This window comes from Urocampus carinirostris, chromosome 11 (assembly GCF_059441175.1).
Source record: "Urocampus carinirostris isolate Australia breed hairy pipefish chromosome 11, RoL_Ucar_1.0, whole genome shotgun sequence".
In the NCBI taxonomy this organism is placed as follows: domain Eukaryota; kingdom Metazoa; phylum Chordata; class Actinopteri; order Syngnathiformes; family Syngnathidae; genus Urocampus; species Urocampus carinirostris.
Window position 1 is genome coordinate 9,527,007 of NC_142359.1, and position 22,148 is coordinate 9,549,154.

Here is a 22,148-nt window from a genome sequence, read left to right on the forward strand (position 1 = left end):
TCAAATAATTTCCAATGATATCAAGTGAATCTTGTTGCCAACATTGTACTTCCACTAAAAAATGTGATTAAGTACAGTTCTGTATCTTACAACCGACTAAATAAGCCCCCAAAAATGTTAATATATGCGAGAAAATATATCAGGAAATAAAAAGAAATGGATATCTTGTGAAAGAATTGTAAGAATAGTACATGAGTCAATTCATTCAAAAGAGAAAAATCATTTTGTATTGCCGGAAACTCAGCAAAATGTAACTTGATGTCAAGTTTTGGACATGTTTGATAATGAATTATCTTGCCACACTTGGGATTGCTGTTGCTCACTGTTGTTTCAAGCGTCGCTCACCGACTTTGTGTGAACGCTCAGACCCCTGGAAAATTACAGGGAACATTGCCCACGACCCTACTGAGGACAAGCGGTGCAGATAATGGATAGATGGGTGTCATATATTATCGTGAATATTAAATTGATTTTGCATAGCTATCAATCATTTAGTTACATTCGTAAATTATGACCCTTTGAAGACTACTCTAACAATGATGTGGACCTCGGTCACAATGAGTTTGTCAACCATGCCTTAGGCACGGAACTTTAGAATGAGAAAATGTGTACAGTATTTTTGCAAAGGTTCATTTGTTGTATGTGATGAACAGGGTTGGGTAGGGTTACTTTAACTGGATTACTTTCAATTACTTTTGGATTACTCCAATACCAAATATACTAATAAAACACAAAAGAAACTAAATAGGAATAAAATCAAATTAGTTACTTTTGTGATTGTGTTACATGTTTTAATGTGGGCGCATGCGGCTTATACACAGGTGCGGCTTGTGTAAGTATAAAAGCAGTTTTCCTCTTAAAATGTGGTGGGTGCGGCTTATAATCAGGTGCGCTCTATAGTCCTGAATTTACGGTACTTTCAATTACTTTTGGATGACGCCAATACCAAATATGCTAATAAAAGACAAAAGAAACTAAATAGGAATAAAATGATGACTCACAACACGTGGTAAGCTTTCTCTCCTGGCTTTGATCTCTTTGATCTCCGGCAAAACTAACATAAAATAGAATAGAATAGAATTGAATATGCCTTTATTGTCATTGTTACAACATGGGATATGCTGTGACAACGAAATTGGACGACTCCAGTTCCACATTTACAGTGAGGATAAGGAAACAAAGAGATAAAGGAACAAAGAACTAACTGTCTTTGTTGTAAGTAGGCTTTGTTTTCCTTCGGAGGAGGGGTTGGAATGAGGGGGGTGAGGGACAAACAGAGTTGGTGGATACAACCGGAATGTTTGATTTTACATTACACATAGTCCAGTGTTTTTCCTGAATTACTCAGTCCACATATTGAATGGATTTGGGAGTACAGTACATAAACATGCCCGATTAAAGTCTCTGTCGACGATAAAGCTCCGTTGGGGTGTGCAAAATGCGACAGAAACAAAATGAAAATCAATCCAAACAGCTTGCCAACATCATTTTTGCCGTTCCATGTATTCCGTTACTCCACAAGCCGGCACAAAATCTAGTCATTTTATTCATATTTAGTTTCTTTTGTCTTTTATTAGCATATTTGGTATTGGAGTAATCCAAAAGTAATTGAAAGTAATCAAGTTAAAGTAACCCTACCCAACCCTGCATTTTATGTTGGTTTTGCCGGAGATCAAAGAGATCAAAGCCAGGAGAGAAAGCTTACCACGTGTTGTGAGTCATCATTTTATTCATATTTAGTTACTTTCGTCTTTTATTAGCATATTTGGTATTGGAGTAATCCAAAAGTCATTGAAAGTAATCAAGTTAAAGTAACCCTACCCAACCCTGCATTTTATGTTAGTTTAGCCGGAGATCAGAGAGATCAAAGCCAGGAGAGAAAGCTTACCATGTGTTGTGAGTCATCATTTTATTCATATTTAGTTTATTTTGTCTTTTATTAGCATATTTGGTATCGGAGTAATCTAAAAGTAATTGAAAGTAATCCAGTTAAAGTAACCCTACCCAACCCTGCATTTTATGTTAGTTTTGCCGGAGATCAAAGAGATCAAAGCCAGGAGAGAAAGCTTACCACGTGTTGTGAGTCATCATTTTATTCATATTTAGTTACTTTTGTCTTTTATTAGCATATTTGGTATTGGAGTAATCCAAAAGTCATTGAAAGTAATCAAGTTAAAGTAACCCTACCCAACCCTGCATTTTATGTTAGTTTAGCCGGAGATCAGAGAGATCAAAGCCAGGAGAGAAAGCTTACCACGTGTTGTGAGTCATCATTTTATTCATATTTAGTTACTTTCGTCTTTTATTAGCATATTTGGTATTGGAGTAATCCAAAAGTCATTGAAAGTAATCAAGTTAAAGTAACCCTACCCAACCCTGCATTTTATGTTAGTTTAGCCGGAGATCAGAGAGATCAAAGCCAGGAGAGAAAGCTTACCATGTGTTGTGAGTCATCATTTTATTCATATTTAGTTACTTTTGTCTTTTATTAGCATATTTGGTATTGGAGTAATCCAAAAGTCATTGAAAGTAATCAAGTTAAAGTAACCCTACCCAACCCTGCATTTTGTTAGTTTTGCCAGAGATCAAAGAGATCAAAGCCAGGAGAGAAAGCTTACCATGTGTTGTGAGTCATCATTTTATTCATATTTAGTTACTTTTGTCTTTTATTAGCATATTTGGTATTGGAGTAATCCAAAAGTCATTGAAAGTAATCAAGTTAAAGTAACCCTACCCAACCCTGCATTTTGTTAGTTTTGCCAGAGATCAAAGAGATCAAAGCCAGGAGAGAAAGCTTACCACGTGTTGTGAGTCATCATTTTATTCATATTTAGTTACTTTTGTCTTTTATTAGCATATTTGGTATTGGAGTAATCCAAAAGTCATTGAAAGTAATCAAGTTAAAGTAACCCTACCCAACCCTGGTGATGAATGAAATGAGAGCATTTTCTGCTTCTTATCTAACGATGACCCATTAGAAACACGGGGCTACACTAAAAATACCCAAAGCACAAATAATTAAGGGAGTTTATCCACTTAACTTCCTTAAACTTAGTCCTTCAAGCATCTACGTAAACTCGACCAAACAAGCGTCAGAAAGATGATTTGATTGCCACAATAATGCAAATTGTGTGGTTTTAGCACTTTATGTTGGGAAGCCATTGCATAGGTTGATGTCACAGTCGAGCGCAAGCCATGACTTTGTCATCTTGCTCAATCTGCTGACAGTGGGAGGGTTTTTTTTTCAGAGAGAAGATATCGAAAGCAGAGTCTTGCTTTTTGTGGGGAACCATGAAGCGTCTGCTGAGCTGCCTGCTTCTCGCCTCCCACTGCGTGTTCTCATTACAGGGTAAGTAGAAAATCTGTTCGAAAGACGCTGGTCTGTTTGTTTCTTCAAATACAATTTGGCGGGAATTCTTGCTTATTTTATGTGTCCATTTATCCATCCATCCATTATCTGCACGGCTTATCCTCAGTAGGGTCGCGGGGGGTACTGGAGCCCATCCCAGCCATCTCCGGGCAGTGGGCAGGGGACACCCTGAATTGGTTGCCAGCCAGTCGCAGGGCACATAGGGACAGACAACTCACTCGCTCATTCACACTTTAGGGACAATTTGGACCGACAAATTCACCAAGCTCGGGGAGAACATGCAAACTCCGCACAGAAAGGTTGGTAGCTGGATTTGAACCCGTGACCTCAGAACTGTGCTGCACACGCGCTAACCACCGCGCTGCCCTATTTTAAGTGTCATTTTTCGTCATTTAAATGAAAAGTATCGGTAGTGTGTGTGGGAGAGAAGGAAAACCACAGTAAATGAAATGAAATGAAATGATCTGCATTTATATAGCGCTTTTCAAGTCAATGACTTCCCAAAGCGCTTTACAATCTGCTCCACATTTCCCAATAGCGGCCTTGTTTTGCAGCCATGTAAGGCGCTAACCTGCTTATTGGGAGTATTGGGGGTTCAGTGTCTTACCCAAGGACACTTGGGCATGTAACACGGACAAGCTGGGATTCGAACTGGGATCCCTTAATCCTAAAACGATCGCTCTACCTCCTGAGCTACTGCCGCCCAGTACAGATTTTTAATCCGTGCATCCTATCCAACACCAGAGAAACCTCTATTACATCTTTGTGGATTTCAAGGAGGCCTTTAACAGAGCTTGGTGGCCACCATGTGGAGATACAACATAGGCTAGAAACTAGTTCAGACCATTGAAAAACTGTATGACTATGCCAGTCAGGACTGTGTGGTCCTGATCCATGGTACCATTGGAGCGTGGTTTCAAACCAGAGTCAACGTAAGACAAGACTGCATTCTCTCTCCAATTTTATTCAAAATCTTCCTGGAGAGGATCATGACTGAAGCCCTAGATCAGGGGTGGCTCACCCGGTCCTGGAGAGTCTCATGTCCTGCATGTTTTGGAGGTTTCTCTGCTCCAAAACAGGTGATTCCAATCACCTGGATCATTATGAAGCTCTCACAAAGCCTCCTGAAAATTGGCGTCACTTGTGTTGGAGCAGAGAAACCTCCAAAACATGCAGGACCCATGTGTCCAAACACGTCAAGCACCTCGGCAACCAAGTTGGTCATGCTTTCGTCGCTCCAGATGAAACGGGACACAAGAAAGCAGCCATGTTACTCAAGTCAGGGTGACACAACAGCAGGGCCCGACAGTTTTCACTGGTTTACCCCTGCCGCATCATACAGGTGCCCTTCCCATCCCTCTCCAGGACCGGGTTAGCCACCCCTGCCCTAGATCAACATGAAGGTATGATCAGCACTGGTGGACACACAACATCACTGACCTCCATTTTCTTGGTGATATTGCTGGACTCGCAGGAGAAAAACAGGAACTCTGAGATCTGTTCAATCGTGTAGACAAAGCATTAACACGGTTTTGGATGGAAATCAGCACATAAATAACAGAAGTGGTGACTAACAACTACCAAAGTATCACCTCAGACATCACCACAAAGAGATTGAAACTCACCAAATTTAACTACCGTAAATTCCGGACTATAAGCCGCTACTTTTTCCCCAAACGTTCAACCCTGCGGCTTATTCAGTTATGCGGCCAATTTATGTCATTTTTCTAACGGCTGCCAGCGGCGCTCGAGTACAAAAGGTAAGATTTAGACCGCTGGAATACAGGGAGTGCAGAATTATTAGGCAAATGAGTATTTTGACCACATCATCCTCTTTATGCATGTTGTCTTACTCCAAGCTGTATAGGCTCGAAAGCCTACTACCAATTAAGCATATCAGGTGATGTGCATCTCTGTAATGAGAAGGGGTGTGGTCTAATGACATCAACACCCTATATCAGGTGTGCATAATTATTAGGCAACTTCCTTTCCTTTGGCAAAATGGGTCAGAAGAGGGACTTGACAGGCTCTGAAAAGTCAAAAATAGTGAGATATCTTGCAGAGGGATGCAGCACTCTTAAAATTGCCAAGCTTCTGAAGCGTGATCATCGAACAATCAAGCGTTACATTCAAAATAGTCAACAGGGTGGCAAGAAGCGTGTAGAAAAACCAAGGCGCAAAATAACTGCCCGTGAACTGAGAAAAGTCAAGCGTACAGCTGCCAAGATGCCACTTGCCACCAGTTTTGCCATATTTCAGAGCTGCAACATCACTGGAGTGCCCAAAAGCACAAGGTGTGCAATACTCAGAGACATGGCCAAGGTAAGAAAGGCTGAAAAACGACCACCACTGAACAAGACACACAAGCTGAAACGTCAAGACTGGGCCAAGAAAAATCTCAAGACGGATTTTTCTAAGGTTTTATGGACTGATAAAATGAGAGTGAGTCTTGATGGGCCAGATGGATGGGCCCGTGGCTGGATCGGTAAAGGGCAGAGAGCTCCAGTCCGCCTCAGACGCCAGCAAGGTGGAGGTGGGGTACTGGTATGGGCTGGTATCATCAAAGATGAGCTTGTGGGGCCTTTTCGGGTTGAGGATGGACTCAAGCTCAACTCCCAGTCCTACTGCCAGTTTCTGGAAGACACCTTCTTCAAGCAGTGGTACAGGAAGAAGTCCGCATCCTTCAAGAAAAACATGATTTTCATGCAGGACAACGCTCCATCACACGCATCCAAGTACTCCACAGCGTGGCTGGCAAGAAAGGGTCTAAAAGAAGAAAAACTAATGACATGGCCTCCTTGTTCACCTGATCTGAACCCCATAGAGAACCTGTGGTCCCTCATCAAATGTGAGATTTACAAGGAGGGAAAACAGTACACCTCTCTGAACAGTGTCTGGGAGGCTGTGGTTGCTGCTGCACGCAATGTTGATCGTGAACAGATCAAAGCACTGACAGAATCCATGGATGGCAGGCTTTTGAGTGTCCTTGCAAAGAAAGGTGGCTATATAATAATAATAATAATAATAATTTCCTTGTATTGTCATTCTGTGTAACAATGTACACAGAACGAAATGTCGATTGCACCTGACCCGTTGTAGCGAGCCGATGCAGCCGCAGCCAACAGAGGGCGCCGCCGACCACTTTTTAAGTCTTAGGAATGACTCGGCCGGGGCGCGAACCACCGACCTCCCAGTCTCAAAGCGGGCGCCTTACCTATTGGTCACTGATTTGTTTTTGTTTTGTTTTTGAATGTCAGAAATGTATATTTGTGAATGTTGAGCTGTTATATTGGTTTCCCTGATGAAAATAAATAATTGAAATGGGTATACATTTGTTTTTTGTTAAGTTGCCTAATAATTATGCACAGTAATAGTCACCTGCACACACAGATATCCTCCTAAAATAGCTAAAACTAAAAAAGCCCCACTCCAACTTCCAAAATATTCAGCTTTGATATTAATGAGACTTTTGGGTTCATTAAGAACATGGTTGTTGTTCAATAATAAAATTAATCCTCAAAAATACAACTTGCCTAATAATTCTGCACTCCCTGTATATGCGCCGAGGAAGACTGCAACTTCTTAGCTTGTGCACAAATTCAATTAGCGTTAACTTACCCTCGTTATGCAAATTGCAAAAAGAAAGGCACATGACGCAGCTTTCAAGCTGAACGCAATCGAGCAATCCGATAAAGAAGGAAACAGAGCTATTGCACGTAAACTTTACCTTGCGAGCGTGTCTATATGACAAAGTTTCTTTCCGATACTAAGGAAGACGACCTTGAGGGCGTCAGTTATAAGGAGGAAGATGGGGACAGTTTACCGTGATTTTCAAAGCACGGTATATTTTTTTAACAGATCCGATTACTATTTTGCAAGCGTGTTTCTAGTAGCGTGTTGCTACCTGTCACAGTCACGTTTTGGGATGAAAGTTATATTATTATTATTATTAAAGCTTTGAAAACTCTCTCAGTGTACCGTCTTTCTTTGTAAATATGTGTAACCATGTATAATATGTATTTGCAACTATATATTTTTGTAACGTATTTATTTTAGAGACTTATTCTGATATGTTTTCCACGGGCGAATCAAAAAGAAGTGGCGAAAACAACGGGGGCTGATGGGAAGTGGAGTAAAGGTGAGACGTGTTTGTGGACGCAGCGGACAATAGTGGATATATATTTTTCCCACCCTTACCTTTAGAAATACAGATTTTTTTTTCCTTGGATTACTTTCAACGGGGCCCGGACTCTGCAGGTCTGCATCAAACCTTAACTACCGGTATCATTTTCCGTTCAATTAGCCGGCTATGTTTTTTTGGACTGTGTACTTTATATTCAGTTACAATCGCGGGACATCAAGTCGGGTTTGGGTTACTTTTGTGATTGTGTTACATGTTTTAATGTTAATGTGGGCGCGTGCGGCTTATATACAGGTGCGGCTTGTGTAAGTATAAAAGCAGTTTTCCTCCTAAAATGTGGTGGGTGCGGCTTATAATCAGGTGCGCTCTACAGTATAGTCGGGAATTTACGGTATATTGAAGCTGAGAGGGGATCAAAACCAGAAATCATGGCCAGGATGGCGCAAACCACAGCTGCACTTGCTAGACTTAAACCCATCTGGAGGTACAAGAACATAGCAGTGAAATCAAAGATCAGACTCATGCAAGCGTTGGGACCTGGACTCTTAGAGCAAAGCTGTAAAGAAATATGAAGATGCAATGCAATTGGAAACTTCTTGGCATCCGCTACATAGACATGTGACAAAAAAAAAAAAAACGGTATACAACCTCATTAGAGTGGACATTGAGATCTACGAAGAACTGTTGTCAACTGCGCGGACGAAAACTGCAGCAGTATGGTCATGTCACTAGATCATCAGGACTGGCCAAGATCATTCTCCAGAGCATAGTCCAAAAAGGTAGAAGGACAGGAAGACCAAAAAGAACTGGTCCGACGAGCCAAATGCAGGCCAGGAACCATCAGCAGTAAAAAAAAAAGCTGTCCAGGGTTATGTCTTCAGTGGTGCCTTCACGGACTAGACCAGGGGTCGGGAACCTTTTTGACTCAAAGTGCCATAAAAGCAAAATATATTAATTTTATTTTGGGAAAAAAGCCACACCATATATTATGAGACAAATTTACTAAATTGCTAAACCCGCGTCCCAGACAAAAGCTTAGTCTTCAGCACATTTATTTTTGATGATTTGATGAAAATTATGAAAAGAGAATAATGCCAGAGCCCGTGTCCTAAAATCAACAAACATACCACTTTAAACTTGTCTCTTTCTTGCAATTACTCAAGATCGGTTAAACTCCTTTTGACCCTTTTTTTCATACATATTGGTTTCAAAACCAGATGCAAGCAGTTATTTTGTAAAAAACGTCACAACATTCTGCAAACAGGGAGCCTGATGTGCTTACCTTTGGCGCAGACGGAGTAGGGCGAGAGATGGGAGGGAGTGCTTGCACTTTTTGCATAGCTCCACCCACCCTCCCACTCACCCAATCAAATACCTTTAAGTTCTCTTCCGGTGTTTTGGCGTATTTACAGTTTGTTCTGTGGATTTCATCATAAGGTATCTGAACACTGAACACAGATTATATAGTGCGCTTTTATATAAAGGATTCTTTAGCGTTGTACAACCAAAACGAGTTGCTAACGAAGATCTTTGTGGAAGTATTTTTTGCACAACTTTCGAGTTTTAAAGAAAAACATTATCTTCCTTTCAGAAGTAACTTCGGCTTTGAGCATAAACCAGAATCCCAAAGTGAGTGTCTTGGAGGGCCAGCCTGCCAGCATTACTTGCTGCTGGGAGGGAAACTTCACCAGAGTTCGAATCGAGTGGCTGAAAAACGGCAGTATCTACCGTGTCTGCCAACGACCGCCCCAAATTTGCCAGCCAGAGGGTGCTGGGGAAGATTCATGCGCCATCTTGTATTGGGCCAACATTACGGCAGAGGACTCGGGCATATACGTGTGCCAGGTCAGCTTGGAAATACCGTTTCTGAAGGAACTCGCAGGAAACGGTACAATAGTTACAGTACTGCGTCAGACGTTCGACGACACTATGGAAGGAGGTAGGCAAGACAAGTTTGAAGCCAAATTTTCTTATTCAAAAAAAATTCCCGACCGCAAGCCACTTTTTTTTTTAGATGTGATGTAATTTCTGCCTAGTGCTCTTAATGATAAAGTGAAGATACTCAAGTGCGGTCAAGCAGCGGGAGTAACTATGAACAGCAAAGTAACACATTGTGCCACGATTAAAACACATTTATTTACGGACTCCGTTCGCAGCGGTCATTTTTTATCAAATAGCGCAGCAGTTAATATTACCGTAAATTCCGGACTATAAGCCACTCCTTTTTGGAAATATAGACTTTTTTTCCTTGGATTAGTTTCGGGTACCCGGACTCTGCAGGTCTGCATCAAACCTTAAGTACCGGTAGCATTTTCTGTTCATTTTGCCGGCTGTGGTTTGTGGACTGTGTACTTTATACTCAGTTACATTCACGCGACTCAAAGCCGGGTTTGGGCAAAATTTGTGATCGTGTTACATGTTTTAATGTGGGCGCATGCGGCTTATATGCAGGTGCGGCTTGTGTAAGTACAAAATCAGTTTTCCTCTTAAAATGTGGTGGGTGCGGCTTATAATCAGGTGCGCTCTATAGTCCGGAATTTACGGTAATCAAATTGAAATGAACATAAGCAGGGGTGTGACAAATACATTGTCAATATAAAACTCAATGTACTGTAATGACTAAAATTCAGAAGCCCTTTACACATGCTGAGACATGCGACTGATCTTAAGCATTCCCATCCTTTGCGCACATGACAGAGATAGAGAGGACAGTCCAAGTATTAATACTGCTACATAAAAAAAATCATGAAAAATGCCGACACTAGTTACTAACTGACAGTTATTGGACTGATAACAGTTGTAAGGTTTTAACATTTCTTAACCTGAAATCTGACTCCGAAGACACTTCACGTGTTTTGTCCAAACTCTTAGAGTTGGAGAATTCCCAAAAGTCGGATTAGTTATTGAGCCGAGTGTAGTGCATATATTAATTTATTAGCTGAATCAAAGAGTTAAACACATTGGATCTTTCCCCCTTGCCGATTACAATCGTGTGTAGAAAGACGACGGGGGCTTCCGGGTTGCCCACTTTTATGACACATGGCGATGAAATGTTCATGCCCTATGACCAAGCCTCTGGCTGATTGGTCCGCGCCGTCTTCGATGCAAATTTCCCAACCGTGGTTGAAGAATGGGAAGAGGGGTGATAGGACGTGCCATTCACATTTTCCTCCACTCCAGGCGAGGTGATAAATCATTATTATCTGCACAGAATGGAAGTAAAGGCACATTCCAAGGCAAAGTGCGGTTCACTACAAACCTTCTTATGACACATGGCGATGAAATGTTCATGCCCTATGACCAAGCCTCTGGCTGATTGGTCCGCGCCGTCGTCGATGCAAATTTCCCAACCGTGGTTGAAGAATGGGAAGAGGGGTGATAGGATGTGCCATTCACATTTTCCCCCACTCCAGGCGAGGTGATAAATCATTGTTATCTGCACAGAATGGAAGTAAAGGCACATTCCAAGGCAAAGTGTGGTTCACTACAAACCTTCTCTCATAGTTTGCTCTCAAACACTGAAGTCAGATTTTAGACCAAGTATATTTGACTTTACGTAAAATAAAACAGTATATAACTTCACAGCCTAATATGACGTTACCGTTTTTATTATTGATCTTAAACAATCAATCAGCCGACACTACTTGTTATATATGGATGGTTAGATTCCAAGCATTTATGTATGTTGATTTCTCAGCATGTTGTGATTTTAGTCCATTTCGTACATTGAGTTTTGTTTTGAGAATGTATTTGTCGCACCCCTGCGTATATTCATCCATCCATTATCTGCACCGCTTATCCTCAGTAGGGACGCGGGGGTGCTGGAGCCCATCCCAGCTATCTTCGGGCAGTGGGCAGGGGACACCCTGAACTGGTTGCCAGCCAGTCGCAGGGCACTCAGAGACAGACAATGCACTCGCTCATTCATTCCTAGGGACAATTTGGACCGTCCAATTCACCTAAAATGCATGTTTTTGGAATGTGGGAGGAAACCGGAGTGCCCGGAGGAATCCCAAGCACGCACGGGGAGAACATGCAAACTCCACACAGGAGCCCTGCGTATGTTAATGCCAATTTCAGTATTATCGATTGCTGCACTATTTGAATGACAGCCGAAACGAGTGTCCTGATCACGGCACAATGTGTTACTTTTCTGTACTGGACATTTCCCCGTTGATTAAATTAAAATGTAAGAAATGGATGTGAAAGAGATCATATGGCTGTTTAAACTTGCGGCTTGTACAAAAAACGAGTTGACTTTCATGCTAAAAACGTACGCACCCGTTTTTTTAATCATGTGCAGTCTGTAGTCCGGAATTTAAGGTAAATAAAAATGGCCTTTTGCAGACGGGCCTCCCTGGCTTCAGCTTGGGATTTCTCTGTCTTCGCTGGCTTTGTTGCTCCTTTTGGTGCTTGCCTGCATCTACAAACTCAAACAAGCGAAAGGTATGTCAAATGACTTTATAATTGAGTGAATTGAAACTTTAAAAATGTATTTTTTATAAAAAGACAAAATCATTAAACATGACAATAGTACATGGTTTTGTTTTTCTTTCCCAATGCAAGAAAAGATAAATAATAAGAACTTGTGACATCCAATTTTCTCAATTATTTTCTAGTTACGAACGACATACATTCCGGACGATCATTCGTAAGTGGAATTTGTTCATAAGTTGCTTCAGTGCTATAAATTGTTTGGAATGTATGTTTAAGGTTTAAGTAACCTTGTTTTGTACTAAAAAATGAACATTTCATAAAATAATATGCTCTATAAAGATAAATAAAGTTGAATTTAACTTACTTTTGGAAGACGAGCTTCAAGCGTGAAGAAACTTCCTCCTCCGTGGTAAAAAGTGGCCAAAAAAAAGCGATCCAACCATTTTCTCAACCGCATCAAGCTTTCTTATTCCACTTTCATTGCAAAAGAAACGTCTGGCCTCTTCTTTACACCAAGGAATTTGAATGGATGCACGAGATATTAAACAATAAAAATGTCAAAGTTCTTAGCGCGCTGAAGATACAGTATGATATGTTTACACACGAACTAGGAAGAGGAAGCCGGATTTCTTCTTCGGGGTGGATGCTGGGTGAACTCTCACAGCGCCACTCGCCGGTAGTGGCGGAAAGAAGCACAACAGTACTGTCCTGTTCTTGGAAAAAGGTGCACTGTACAAAACCTAACTTACAGCAACGTCCGGATATTTTCCGACTTACAAAAAAATGTTTGTATCTACCATTTTTCGTAACTCGAATGTTCGTAAATAGGGAATTATCCTTAACTCAATATTCATAAAGAAGTAAACAACCAAAACAAACAAAACGTAAAAAAAAAAGAAAATCCTTTTTAGAGTTAAAAGTCACCAAACCCTGAAATCCAGGTCTATTATACTATGTTGTCAGGTGGAAGCATTCCAAAATAGTGGAACAAGCATTAAAGAGAGGATGACTGGGGCCATGTATTTTGAGATGCAACAAACTATATGCATCTATAACCATATATTCCCATTGCCCCGGAGACACATCAGTTATTACACTTTATATCCTTGAAACAAGTCACTGGAAACGCTAACACCACATAAGGGTTAAACAAACATACAGGAATCTCTCGTCACATCTCGCTTTGCGGATTTGGAATTGAATTGAATTTTTGAATGTCAAAATATCATGCTGAGTTCTGAGCAGACAGCTCACATCAAATACTATCACAGGGAGGGCTTTGTGTGTTGGGCGGGTGTAAGTGTGTGCCCGACTGTGATTGGCTGGTGTATGATGTCAGTCAAATAGCGGGGTGGGCGCACAACTCAAGGTGGCCACTGCCCAGCAAAACAAAACTGCCTTTTTGTTATCGACACGGGAAAGGAATAAGGCGGCGTCAGGAGAGAAGGCATTAGCGAGACTGCTACGGCTAGGCTAACAACTCTCTTGTGGCACCCTTGCACAGCCTCATCATCATCTCATCAGCCGTACCGCTTATCCTCATTAGGGTCGCGGGGGGTGGGGGGGCTGGAGCCCATCCCAGCCATCTCTGGGCAGTGGGCAGGGGACACCCTGAACTGGTTGCCAGCCAATCGCAGGGCACACAGGGACAGACAACTCATTCGCTCATTCACACCTAGGGACAATTTGGAGCGGCCAATTGACCTGAAATGCATGTTTTTGGAACGTGGGAGGAAACCGGAGTGCCCGGAGGAAAGCCACGCAAGCACGGGGAGTGACATACAAACTCCGCACAGGAAGTCTGGAGCTGGATTTGAACCCACGACAGGTTCCCATGACATGAACTGTGCCGCACAAGCGCTAACCACTGCGCCGCAGCCTTGCACAGCCTGTATTTCACAAATGCCAGATCCATTACCCATGGGCAACCGCTACAATCGGGACGGTTGCATTTGAATAAACGTGGAGACCTGGCTCAATTCGAGGTTACCCTATGCTAGCGCACAGCTAGCCACCTGCTCTCTAAATCTCTCCCTTGCACTGAAAGGAGAAGCCCTCTTGCATTTTGTCTCCAAATCTTCTTTAGGAACCGTTCTTTCGGACGACACCAAGAGACGGAATAAACGATAAACAAACAGATTCTCTCTTTTATATTGTGAGTGTTCTTCTCAGTGACTCGAGTCATCTACGAAAGTCCCCACTTGGATTCGGACGACGCCGATACGGATAAACGCAGCAACGGCAGTTCCTCAGAGGGCTCTTCCCATTGGGTGAGTCCACTCGTACTACGGGGAAGAAAACATGGCGGTGCACATTTAACACGCCCGCATTTCGCTTTCAGTGTCAAGTGGTCGTGTACGAATCCGTCGATTACTTTGAGCGTACGGAGATGAAGCAAAGCTGCTGAAGAAGACTGGATGCAAGGATTTCAGCCATTGTCATGGTCAACCATCTTGAAAAAAAACGAAATCTATTACTTTTTTACTGCTTTTAGGGCAAGTGGTGATTTGTTATCGCCAGTTACTCCAAGTAATTAGTTACAATAACTAGCTACTTCATTTAAATCAAGCGTCCAGCTACTTTCAGTTACAAATTAGCGCAAAGGCACCCACTTTGATATACATTTCTAAAATAGCTAGATGGCTTGCTAAATGGCTAAAAAGTGGCGTGATCGTTGGCTAGAATAGTAATCAGGTAAAAATAAATAAAAGGGAGCTAGATGGCTAGCTAAAAGAGTACAAATCCATCTAAATAGCCAGATAGAAAGCTAAAAAAAGTTCGATGGCTAGCTAAAATGTAGGCCAAATATTAGCTCAATAACTAGCGAAAAGGGTAAAATGTTAGCTTGATAGCATTCAGAAAATGTTTCATGGTAGCTAGATGGCTTGCTTGATAGCTAAAATGGTAGCAAAACAGCTAGCTGCTAAACTAAAAATATAGCCAGATAGAAAGCTATGATTAAAAAAAAGAGAGTTAGCTAAAACTTAGGCCAAATTTTAGCTCAATAACTAGCGAAAAGGGTAAAATGTTAGCTTGATAGCATCGAGAAAATGTTTCATGGTAGCTAGATAGCTTGCTTGATAGCTAAAATGGTAGCAAGACAGCTAGCTGCTAAACTAAAAAGATAGCCAGATAGAAAGCTATGATTAAAAAAAAGCGAGTTAGTTAGCTAAAACATAGGCCAAATTTTAGCTCAATAACTAGCGAAAAGCGTAAAATGTTAGCTTGATAGCATCGAGAAAATGTTTCATGGTAGCTAGATAGCTTGCTTGATAGCCAAAATGGTAGCAAGACAGCTAGCTGCTAAACTAAAAAGACAGCCGGATAGAAAGCTATGATTAAAAAAAAGCGAGTTAGTTAGCTAAAACGTAGGCCAAATTTTAGCTCGATAACTAGCGAAAAGCGTAAAATGTTAGCTTGATATCATCGAGAAAATGTTTCATGGTAGCTAGATAGCTTGCTTGATAGCTAAAATGGTAGCAAGACAGCTAGCTGCTAAACTAAATAGATAGCCAGATAGAAAGCTATGATTAAAAAAAAGCGAGTTAGTTAGCTAAAACGTAGGCCAAATTTTAGCTCAATAACTAGCGAAAAGCGTAAAATGTTAGCTCGATAGCATCGAGAAAATGTTTCATGGTAGCTAGATGGCTTGCTTGATAGCTAAAATGGTAGCAAAACAGCTAGCTGCTAAACTAAAAATATAGCCAGATAGAAAGCTATGATTAAAAAAAAGGGAGTTAGCTAAAACGTAGGCCAAATTTTAGCTCAATAACTAGCGAAAAGGGTAAAATGTTAGCTTGATAGCATTCAGAAAATGTTTCATAGTAGCTAAATGGGTTGCTTGATAGCTAAAATGGTAGCAAGACAGCTAGCTGCTAAACTGAAAAGATAGCCAGATAGAAAGCTATGATTAAAAAAAAGCGAGTTAGCTAAAACGTAGGCCAAATTTTAGCTCAATAACTAGCGAAAAGGGTAAAATGTTAGCTTGATAGCATTCAGAAAATGTTTCATGGTAGCTAGATGGCTTGCTTGATAGCTAAAATGGTAGCAAAACAGCTAGCTGCTAAACTAAAAATATAGCCAGATAGAAAGCTATGATTAAAAAAAAGAGAGTTAGCTAAAACTTAGGCCAAATTTTAGCTCAATAACTGGCGAAAAGCGTAAAATGTTAGCTTGATAGCATCGAGAAAATGTTTCATGGTAGCTAGATAGCTTGCTTGATAGCTAAAATGGTAGCAAGACAGCTAGCTGCTAAACTAAAAAGATAGCCAGATAGAAAGCTATGATTAAAAAAAAGCGAGTTAGTTAGCTAAAACATAGGCCAAATTTTAGCTCAATAACTAGCGAAAAGCGTAAAATGTTAGCTTGATAGCATCGAGAAAATGTTTCATGGTAGCTAGATAGCTTGCTTGATAGCCAAAATGGTAGCAAGACAGCTAGCTGCTAAACTAAAAAGATAGCCGGATAGAAAGCTATGATTAAAAAAAAGCGAGTTAGTTAGCTAAAACGTAGGCCAAATTTTAGCTCGATAACTAGCAAAAAGGATATAATGTTAGCTTGATAGCATTCAGAAAATATTTCATGGTAGCTAGATAGCTTGCTTGATAGCTAAAATGGTAGCAAGACAGCTAGCTGCTAAACTATAAAGATAGCCAGATAGAAAGCTAAAATTAAAAAATGCTAGCTAAAAAGTAGGGCAAATTTTAGCTTGAAAGCTAGCAAAAAGGGTAAAATATTAGCTAGATAGCATGCAAAAAAATGTTAAAAGCCAGCTAGATATTTTGCAAAATAGCTAAAATTGTGACAGTTGCATTTGAATAAAAGTGGAGACCTGGCTCAATTAAAATTGTTGGAAGAAAGCTAGCTGCTAAGCTAAAAAGATAGCCAGATAGAAAGCTAAAATAAAAAAGCTAGTTAGCTAGCTACAAAAGTAGGGAAAATTTTAGCTTGAAAATTAGCAAAAAGGGTAAAATGATAGCTAGATCGCATGCAAAAAAAAAGTTTAAAGCTAGCTTGATGGCTTGCTAAATAGCTCAAATGTTAGGAAGATAACTAGCTGCTAAGCTAAAAAGATAGCCAGATAATAAAAATAAGAAGCAAGTTAGCTAGCTAAAAAGTAGGCCAAAGTTTAGCGTGATAACTACCAAAAAGGGTCAAATGTTAGCTAGATTGCATGCAAAAAAAATGTTAAAAGCCAGCTAGATAGCTTGCTAAATGGCTAAAATGTTAGGAAGATAACTAGCTGCTAAGCTAAAAAGATAGCCAGATAATAAAAATAAGAAGCAAGTTAGCGAGCTAAAAAGTAGGCATAAGTTTAGCGTGATAACTACCAAAAAGGGTCAAATGTTAGCTAGATTGCATGTAAAAAAATGTTAAAAGCCAGCTAGATAGCTTGCTAAATGGCTAAAATGTTAGGAAGATAGCTAGCTGCTAAGCGAAACAGATAGCAAGATAAATAGCAACAATAAATGAAGAAGCTAGTTAGCTAACTAAACAGTAGGCCACATTTTTGCTTGAAAACTAGCAAAAAAGGGTAAAATGTTAGCTAGATAGCATGCAATATTTTTTTTAAATCTAGCTCGCTAAATAGCTAAAATGGTAGGAAGAGAGCTAGCTGCTAAACTAACAGTGCAAGTTTGAAATGATCAACAAATGGCGCCCTCCTGTGTTTTTGTGTAAAAATAACATATGAAATTATATACCTGGTAGAAATGTGTTCATAATTTCACCGGAGTATAAGTCGCACCCCTGGTCAAAATATGAAAAAAAACGGATTTATAGTCCAGAAATTACGGTAATTGTGTTCCCCCCAGATTATTGACACCCAAATGTTTTCGTCTTTTACTGTGAACACCCTCCAGACTGTGTTTCAATTTATTTGAACTTTGCCAACTCAGCTATTTTTGTATTTTAGCAATAAGCTAGCATACAATGTTTGAGGACAATGTTCAGTTTCGTTAAACAATTTTGTTCTTGAACGTTTCATGCTATGGCGATGCTGTTTGTTCCACGTGTGATACTTATGAGTAATAAATTTGATAGCGTGCATGGTAAACCTTCACATCTATTGGCTTGTGCAATCTTAGGAGCTTGCAGACTAACACGGCTGAGACATTCCATATCCATGTTGCCTTTCGACTTTCGTCATTTTATCTCCCTTTGGGCACTGTGTATTTCAAATTTTTAGTAACACAAAGACGAAAACTCTGCACACTTGCACCGTGAATTCGGTGTTTACGTTTGCCTCATTGATTTTGTGGTTCCTGTATAAGCCACACCCCCTTCATGCGGACTGCCTCTCATTCGCTACCGGTGACACACTCTCAAATATCCACATATAAACTGACCCCCTAATTTCAGTTTATTTTATAGTTGTAAACATAGCTTGGCTGCGAGTACAGGAGAATATCGGGAGGGAGAAATTAACCTACCTAGCTTTTTTTTTTTTTTTTTAAGATTTCTATCCGGCTATTTCTTTAGCTTAGCAGCTAGCTTTCTTCCTACAATTTTAATTGAGCCGGGTCTCCACTTTTATTCAAATGCAACTGTCCCAATTTTAGCTATTTTGCAAAATATCTAGCTGGCTTTTAACATTTTTTTTGCATGCTATCTAGCTAACATTTTACCCTTTTTGCTAGCTTTCGAGCTAAAATTTGCCCTACTTTTTAAAGCTAGCTTTTTTTATTTTAGCTTTCTATCCGGCTATCTTTTTAATTTAGCAGTTAGCTGTCTTCCTACCATTTTAGCTATTTAGCGCTTGCTATCTAGCTAGCTGTTAATGCTATCTGGCTAGCTATTAACATTTTTTGCATGCAATGCTAACATTTTACCCTTTTTGGTAGTTATCGCGCTAAAATTTGGCTTACTTTTTAGTTAGCTAACTAGCTTTTTTACTTTAGCTTTCTATCTGGCTATCTTTTTAGCTTAGCAGCTAGCTATCTTCCTAACACTTTAGCTATTTAGCAAGCTATTTAGGTAGCTTTTAACATGTACTTTGTGCTTGAGATTCAGTTGTATGTTGCATGCACGGGATGCTAGACTTTCATTCAATTTCATTCTCCTTAAATTTGTATTCTCACTTGACTCGTTTTCGGTCACAGTACAATTTACAATGTTATCTAGAATGAATGAGTTGTGTACTGTCCCTTTAAAGGTGGGGTCCTCAACTTGAAAATTTGCTACTCTAAGCCGCCATCTCCTGGCTTAAAGTCATGAACGAAACCTTAGATCATTCCTCAAGAACTAATAAACAATTTTTTTCATCTTTTTGGGTGTTTTGGCGTTTGGACTGTATTTGAAACGGGCCTTTTCTTACTTTCACCATTTTCAGGCTACACTTATGGAAAACCCGGTAGCGAAAATGAAATCCCTCTCCGACCCCGCTTCCACCTATTCCCTTTCCTGCTTTCTAATGAGTCGCAAGTCCCGAAACAGCAGTGCTAAAAGATCGGAGCAGATAGGCGCGGTGGAGAGAAATTCTTAAGGCTCTTTGAACTCAGTTGGGCTTCGATAACACATACTTAAGAGAGAATATTATACCTTCAACTTTTTCAAGGACACCTCAAATTACTGAAGGGTTTTATATATTTGACTATAAGGGATTTTGTACGATCAAATACAAATTACATTTAAATGCAAAAGATATTCACTGGCTGAGCTGTGGGGCAAGGTCAATGCAACCTTGTGAAGAATGATGGTTACAGAAAACCGCAGGAACTGGGACGAAAGGCTGATATGATAATCAGCGCTTCCCGGCGCAAGAGGGGGCCTTCGTGACGCAGGGGTCGAGACATCAAGGCGACGAGGTGGAGCCCAGATGGGCATTCGGCCCGCCCATGGGAGGAGCCGGCACGCCAGCTTAGGGGAGACGTCGAGAGAAGAACTTCAGAAGATCGGAGAACGCGAGGGACAATCGAGAGAAAAGGCTCGACGAAGACTCGAGCGACAACAATTCGGCTAATTCGGCTATTTCGATGGAATTCACTTAGTTTATTATTTAAGAAATAAAACCTCTTTTCATAACTTTTGTTCACTGTTGAGATATTTTATGATAAAAACCCAAAGAACACACTGCAAACACCCAAAAACACCTGCTAAGCACACTGAGCAATTGGATTGGGTGAGCGGTAGGGGTGGCTGGATCTCTGCACACAAAGCATGCTTCCCCTTGTCTCTCCCACGTGCCCACTTCTCTAAAGGGAAATCAATTGTGAACTTTATTTCAATTTATTTGAACTTTGCTATATTACATACATACTTTTAAGCTATTTTTGTATTTTGTGGAAATGCCAGTCTTTTGTCCGTCTTCTCACACCAAGAAAGGAGCATGCATTGTTAGGTGAATGCAGGTTATGTTTGGTTAATGGCGTCTACGCACCCCTAAATATGTACAGTTGTACACTGGCCCTTTAAATAAGGGGTCAGCAACCCTTAATACACAGAAATGTTCTTGTTTTGGATTGCAAAAGAAAAATACTGGTCTGCGGTGTTGATGGTATGCAATTTCCGGGCCTTCGACTTCATGTGTGCGCTTGTATGTCTGTGGCTGCGAATGGCAAGTCAACAACAGGAAGTGGAGAAAAAAAACGCCTACGCCGTTGCAAGTCGATTTTTTTGTTGAAATGAAAATTTGAAATGTATACATATATTTATAGTTAGGCACAGAACTTGTTCTATTCTTCATCACGGTGACGCAAATATGATTCAAAATAGTACTTTTGTCTTAGAATTCACCCATCTTGCTTGTTTATGTCATTAAAGGAACACACTTTCAAAATGGCGAATCCCATTAACACAACATGTGTTGACAGCTCAGACAGCGATTGCATACTGCTCATTTCGGATTGGGAGTAAGAGATTGTGACTTCTCATTTGTGTTTTTCGCGGTTGGTAACATTTTGTCTGGCTAGCTCAATGTTAGCCACTGCGCTGCTGAGGGCTTATCTTTTTTGTTTGCACTTGGTGGCGGCCCGGGGTGTGTTGTTTGGCAGGCTAACCTGGCGTTAGCGCCGGTTTTGCAGTGTTCTTTGGTTTTTTCCCAGCCGGCTTTACATTTTTCGATGTAGCTGTTGTCGCTTTTTGATGTTGGCTCCCGGGCAGCCTGGCTGCTCACTGCATGTTTTTTGTTTGGTGTTTTTCTGCCGAGGCTATACATGAATATATAATATATATATATATATATATATAAAATATAATGCATATGCAGGGTTGGGTAGGGTTACTTTAACTGGATTACTTTCAATTACTTTTGGATTACTCCAATACCAAATATGCTGATAAAAGACAAAAGAAACTAAATATGAATAAAATGACTAAATTTTGTGCAGGCTTGGGGAGTAACGGAATACATGGAACGGCAAAAATGATGTTGGCAAGCTGTTTGGATTGATTTTCATTCTGTTTGTCGCATTTTATCTTAGTTTTCCCGGAGATCAAAGAGATCAAAGCCAGGAGAGAAAGCTTACCACGTGTTGTGAGTCATCATTTTATTCATATTTCGTTTCTTTTGTCTTTTATTAGCATATTTGGTATTGGAGTAATCCAAAAGTAATCGAAAGTAATCCAGTTAAAGTAACCCTACCCAACCCTGTGTATATGTATACATATGTATATGATTCGATAGAGTTCATCTTTGAAGGGCAGGATGATGCTTTTGAGAGTAAGACAGAGAAAAGGGCTTGCCTGAATAAGTAAATATGTAATATTGGACAAACTTTCTCCGCCTAAAAAATTAAATTATATACACAGTGAATAAAATAAGTATTTGAATACCCTGCTATTTTGCAATTTCTCCCACTTTGAAATCATGGAGGGGGCGGAAATTTCCATCTTAGGCGCATGTCCACTATGAGAGAGATAAAAGAAATATCCAGAAATCACAATGCACGATTTATGTCTTTGATATAGCTGCAAATAATTATTTGAACACCTGAGAAAACAAATGTTAATATTTAGTACAGTAGCCTTTGTTTGCTATTACAGAGTTCAAAAGTTTCCTGTAGTCTTTCACCAGGAGGGATCTTGGCCTACTCCTCCACACAGATCTTCTCTAGATCACTCAGGTTTCCGGGCTCTCGCTGAGTTTGAGCTCCCTCCAAAGATCTTTGATTGGGTTCAGGTCAGGAGACTGGCTGGGCCATGCTTGAACCATGATATGCTTCTTACGGAGCCACACCTTGGTTTTCCAGGTTGTGTGCTTAA

The 22,148-nt window shown here is 40.4% G+C and overlaps 1 protein-coding gene across 1 annotated transcript; it reads left to right on the plus strand.

Moving 5' to 3' along the window:
* The first annotated feature begins 3,291 nt into the window (after nucleotides 1-3,291).
* LOC148356358 (uncharacterized) lies at nucleotides 3,292-15,178 on the plus strand. Its single transcript, XM_088347364.1, has 5 exons — nucleotides 3,292-3,349; nucleotides 9,103-9,450; nucleotides 11,859-11,957; nucleotides 14,121-14,218; nucleotides 14,290-15,178. Exons 1-5 carry the CDS (start codon nucleotides 3,292-3,294, stop codon nucleotides 14,353-14,355), a joined length of 669 nt encoding a protein of 222 aa, XP_088203490.1. The 3' UTR covers nucleotides 14,356-15,178.
* Nucleotides 15,179-22,148: the final 6,970 nt, after the last annotated feature.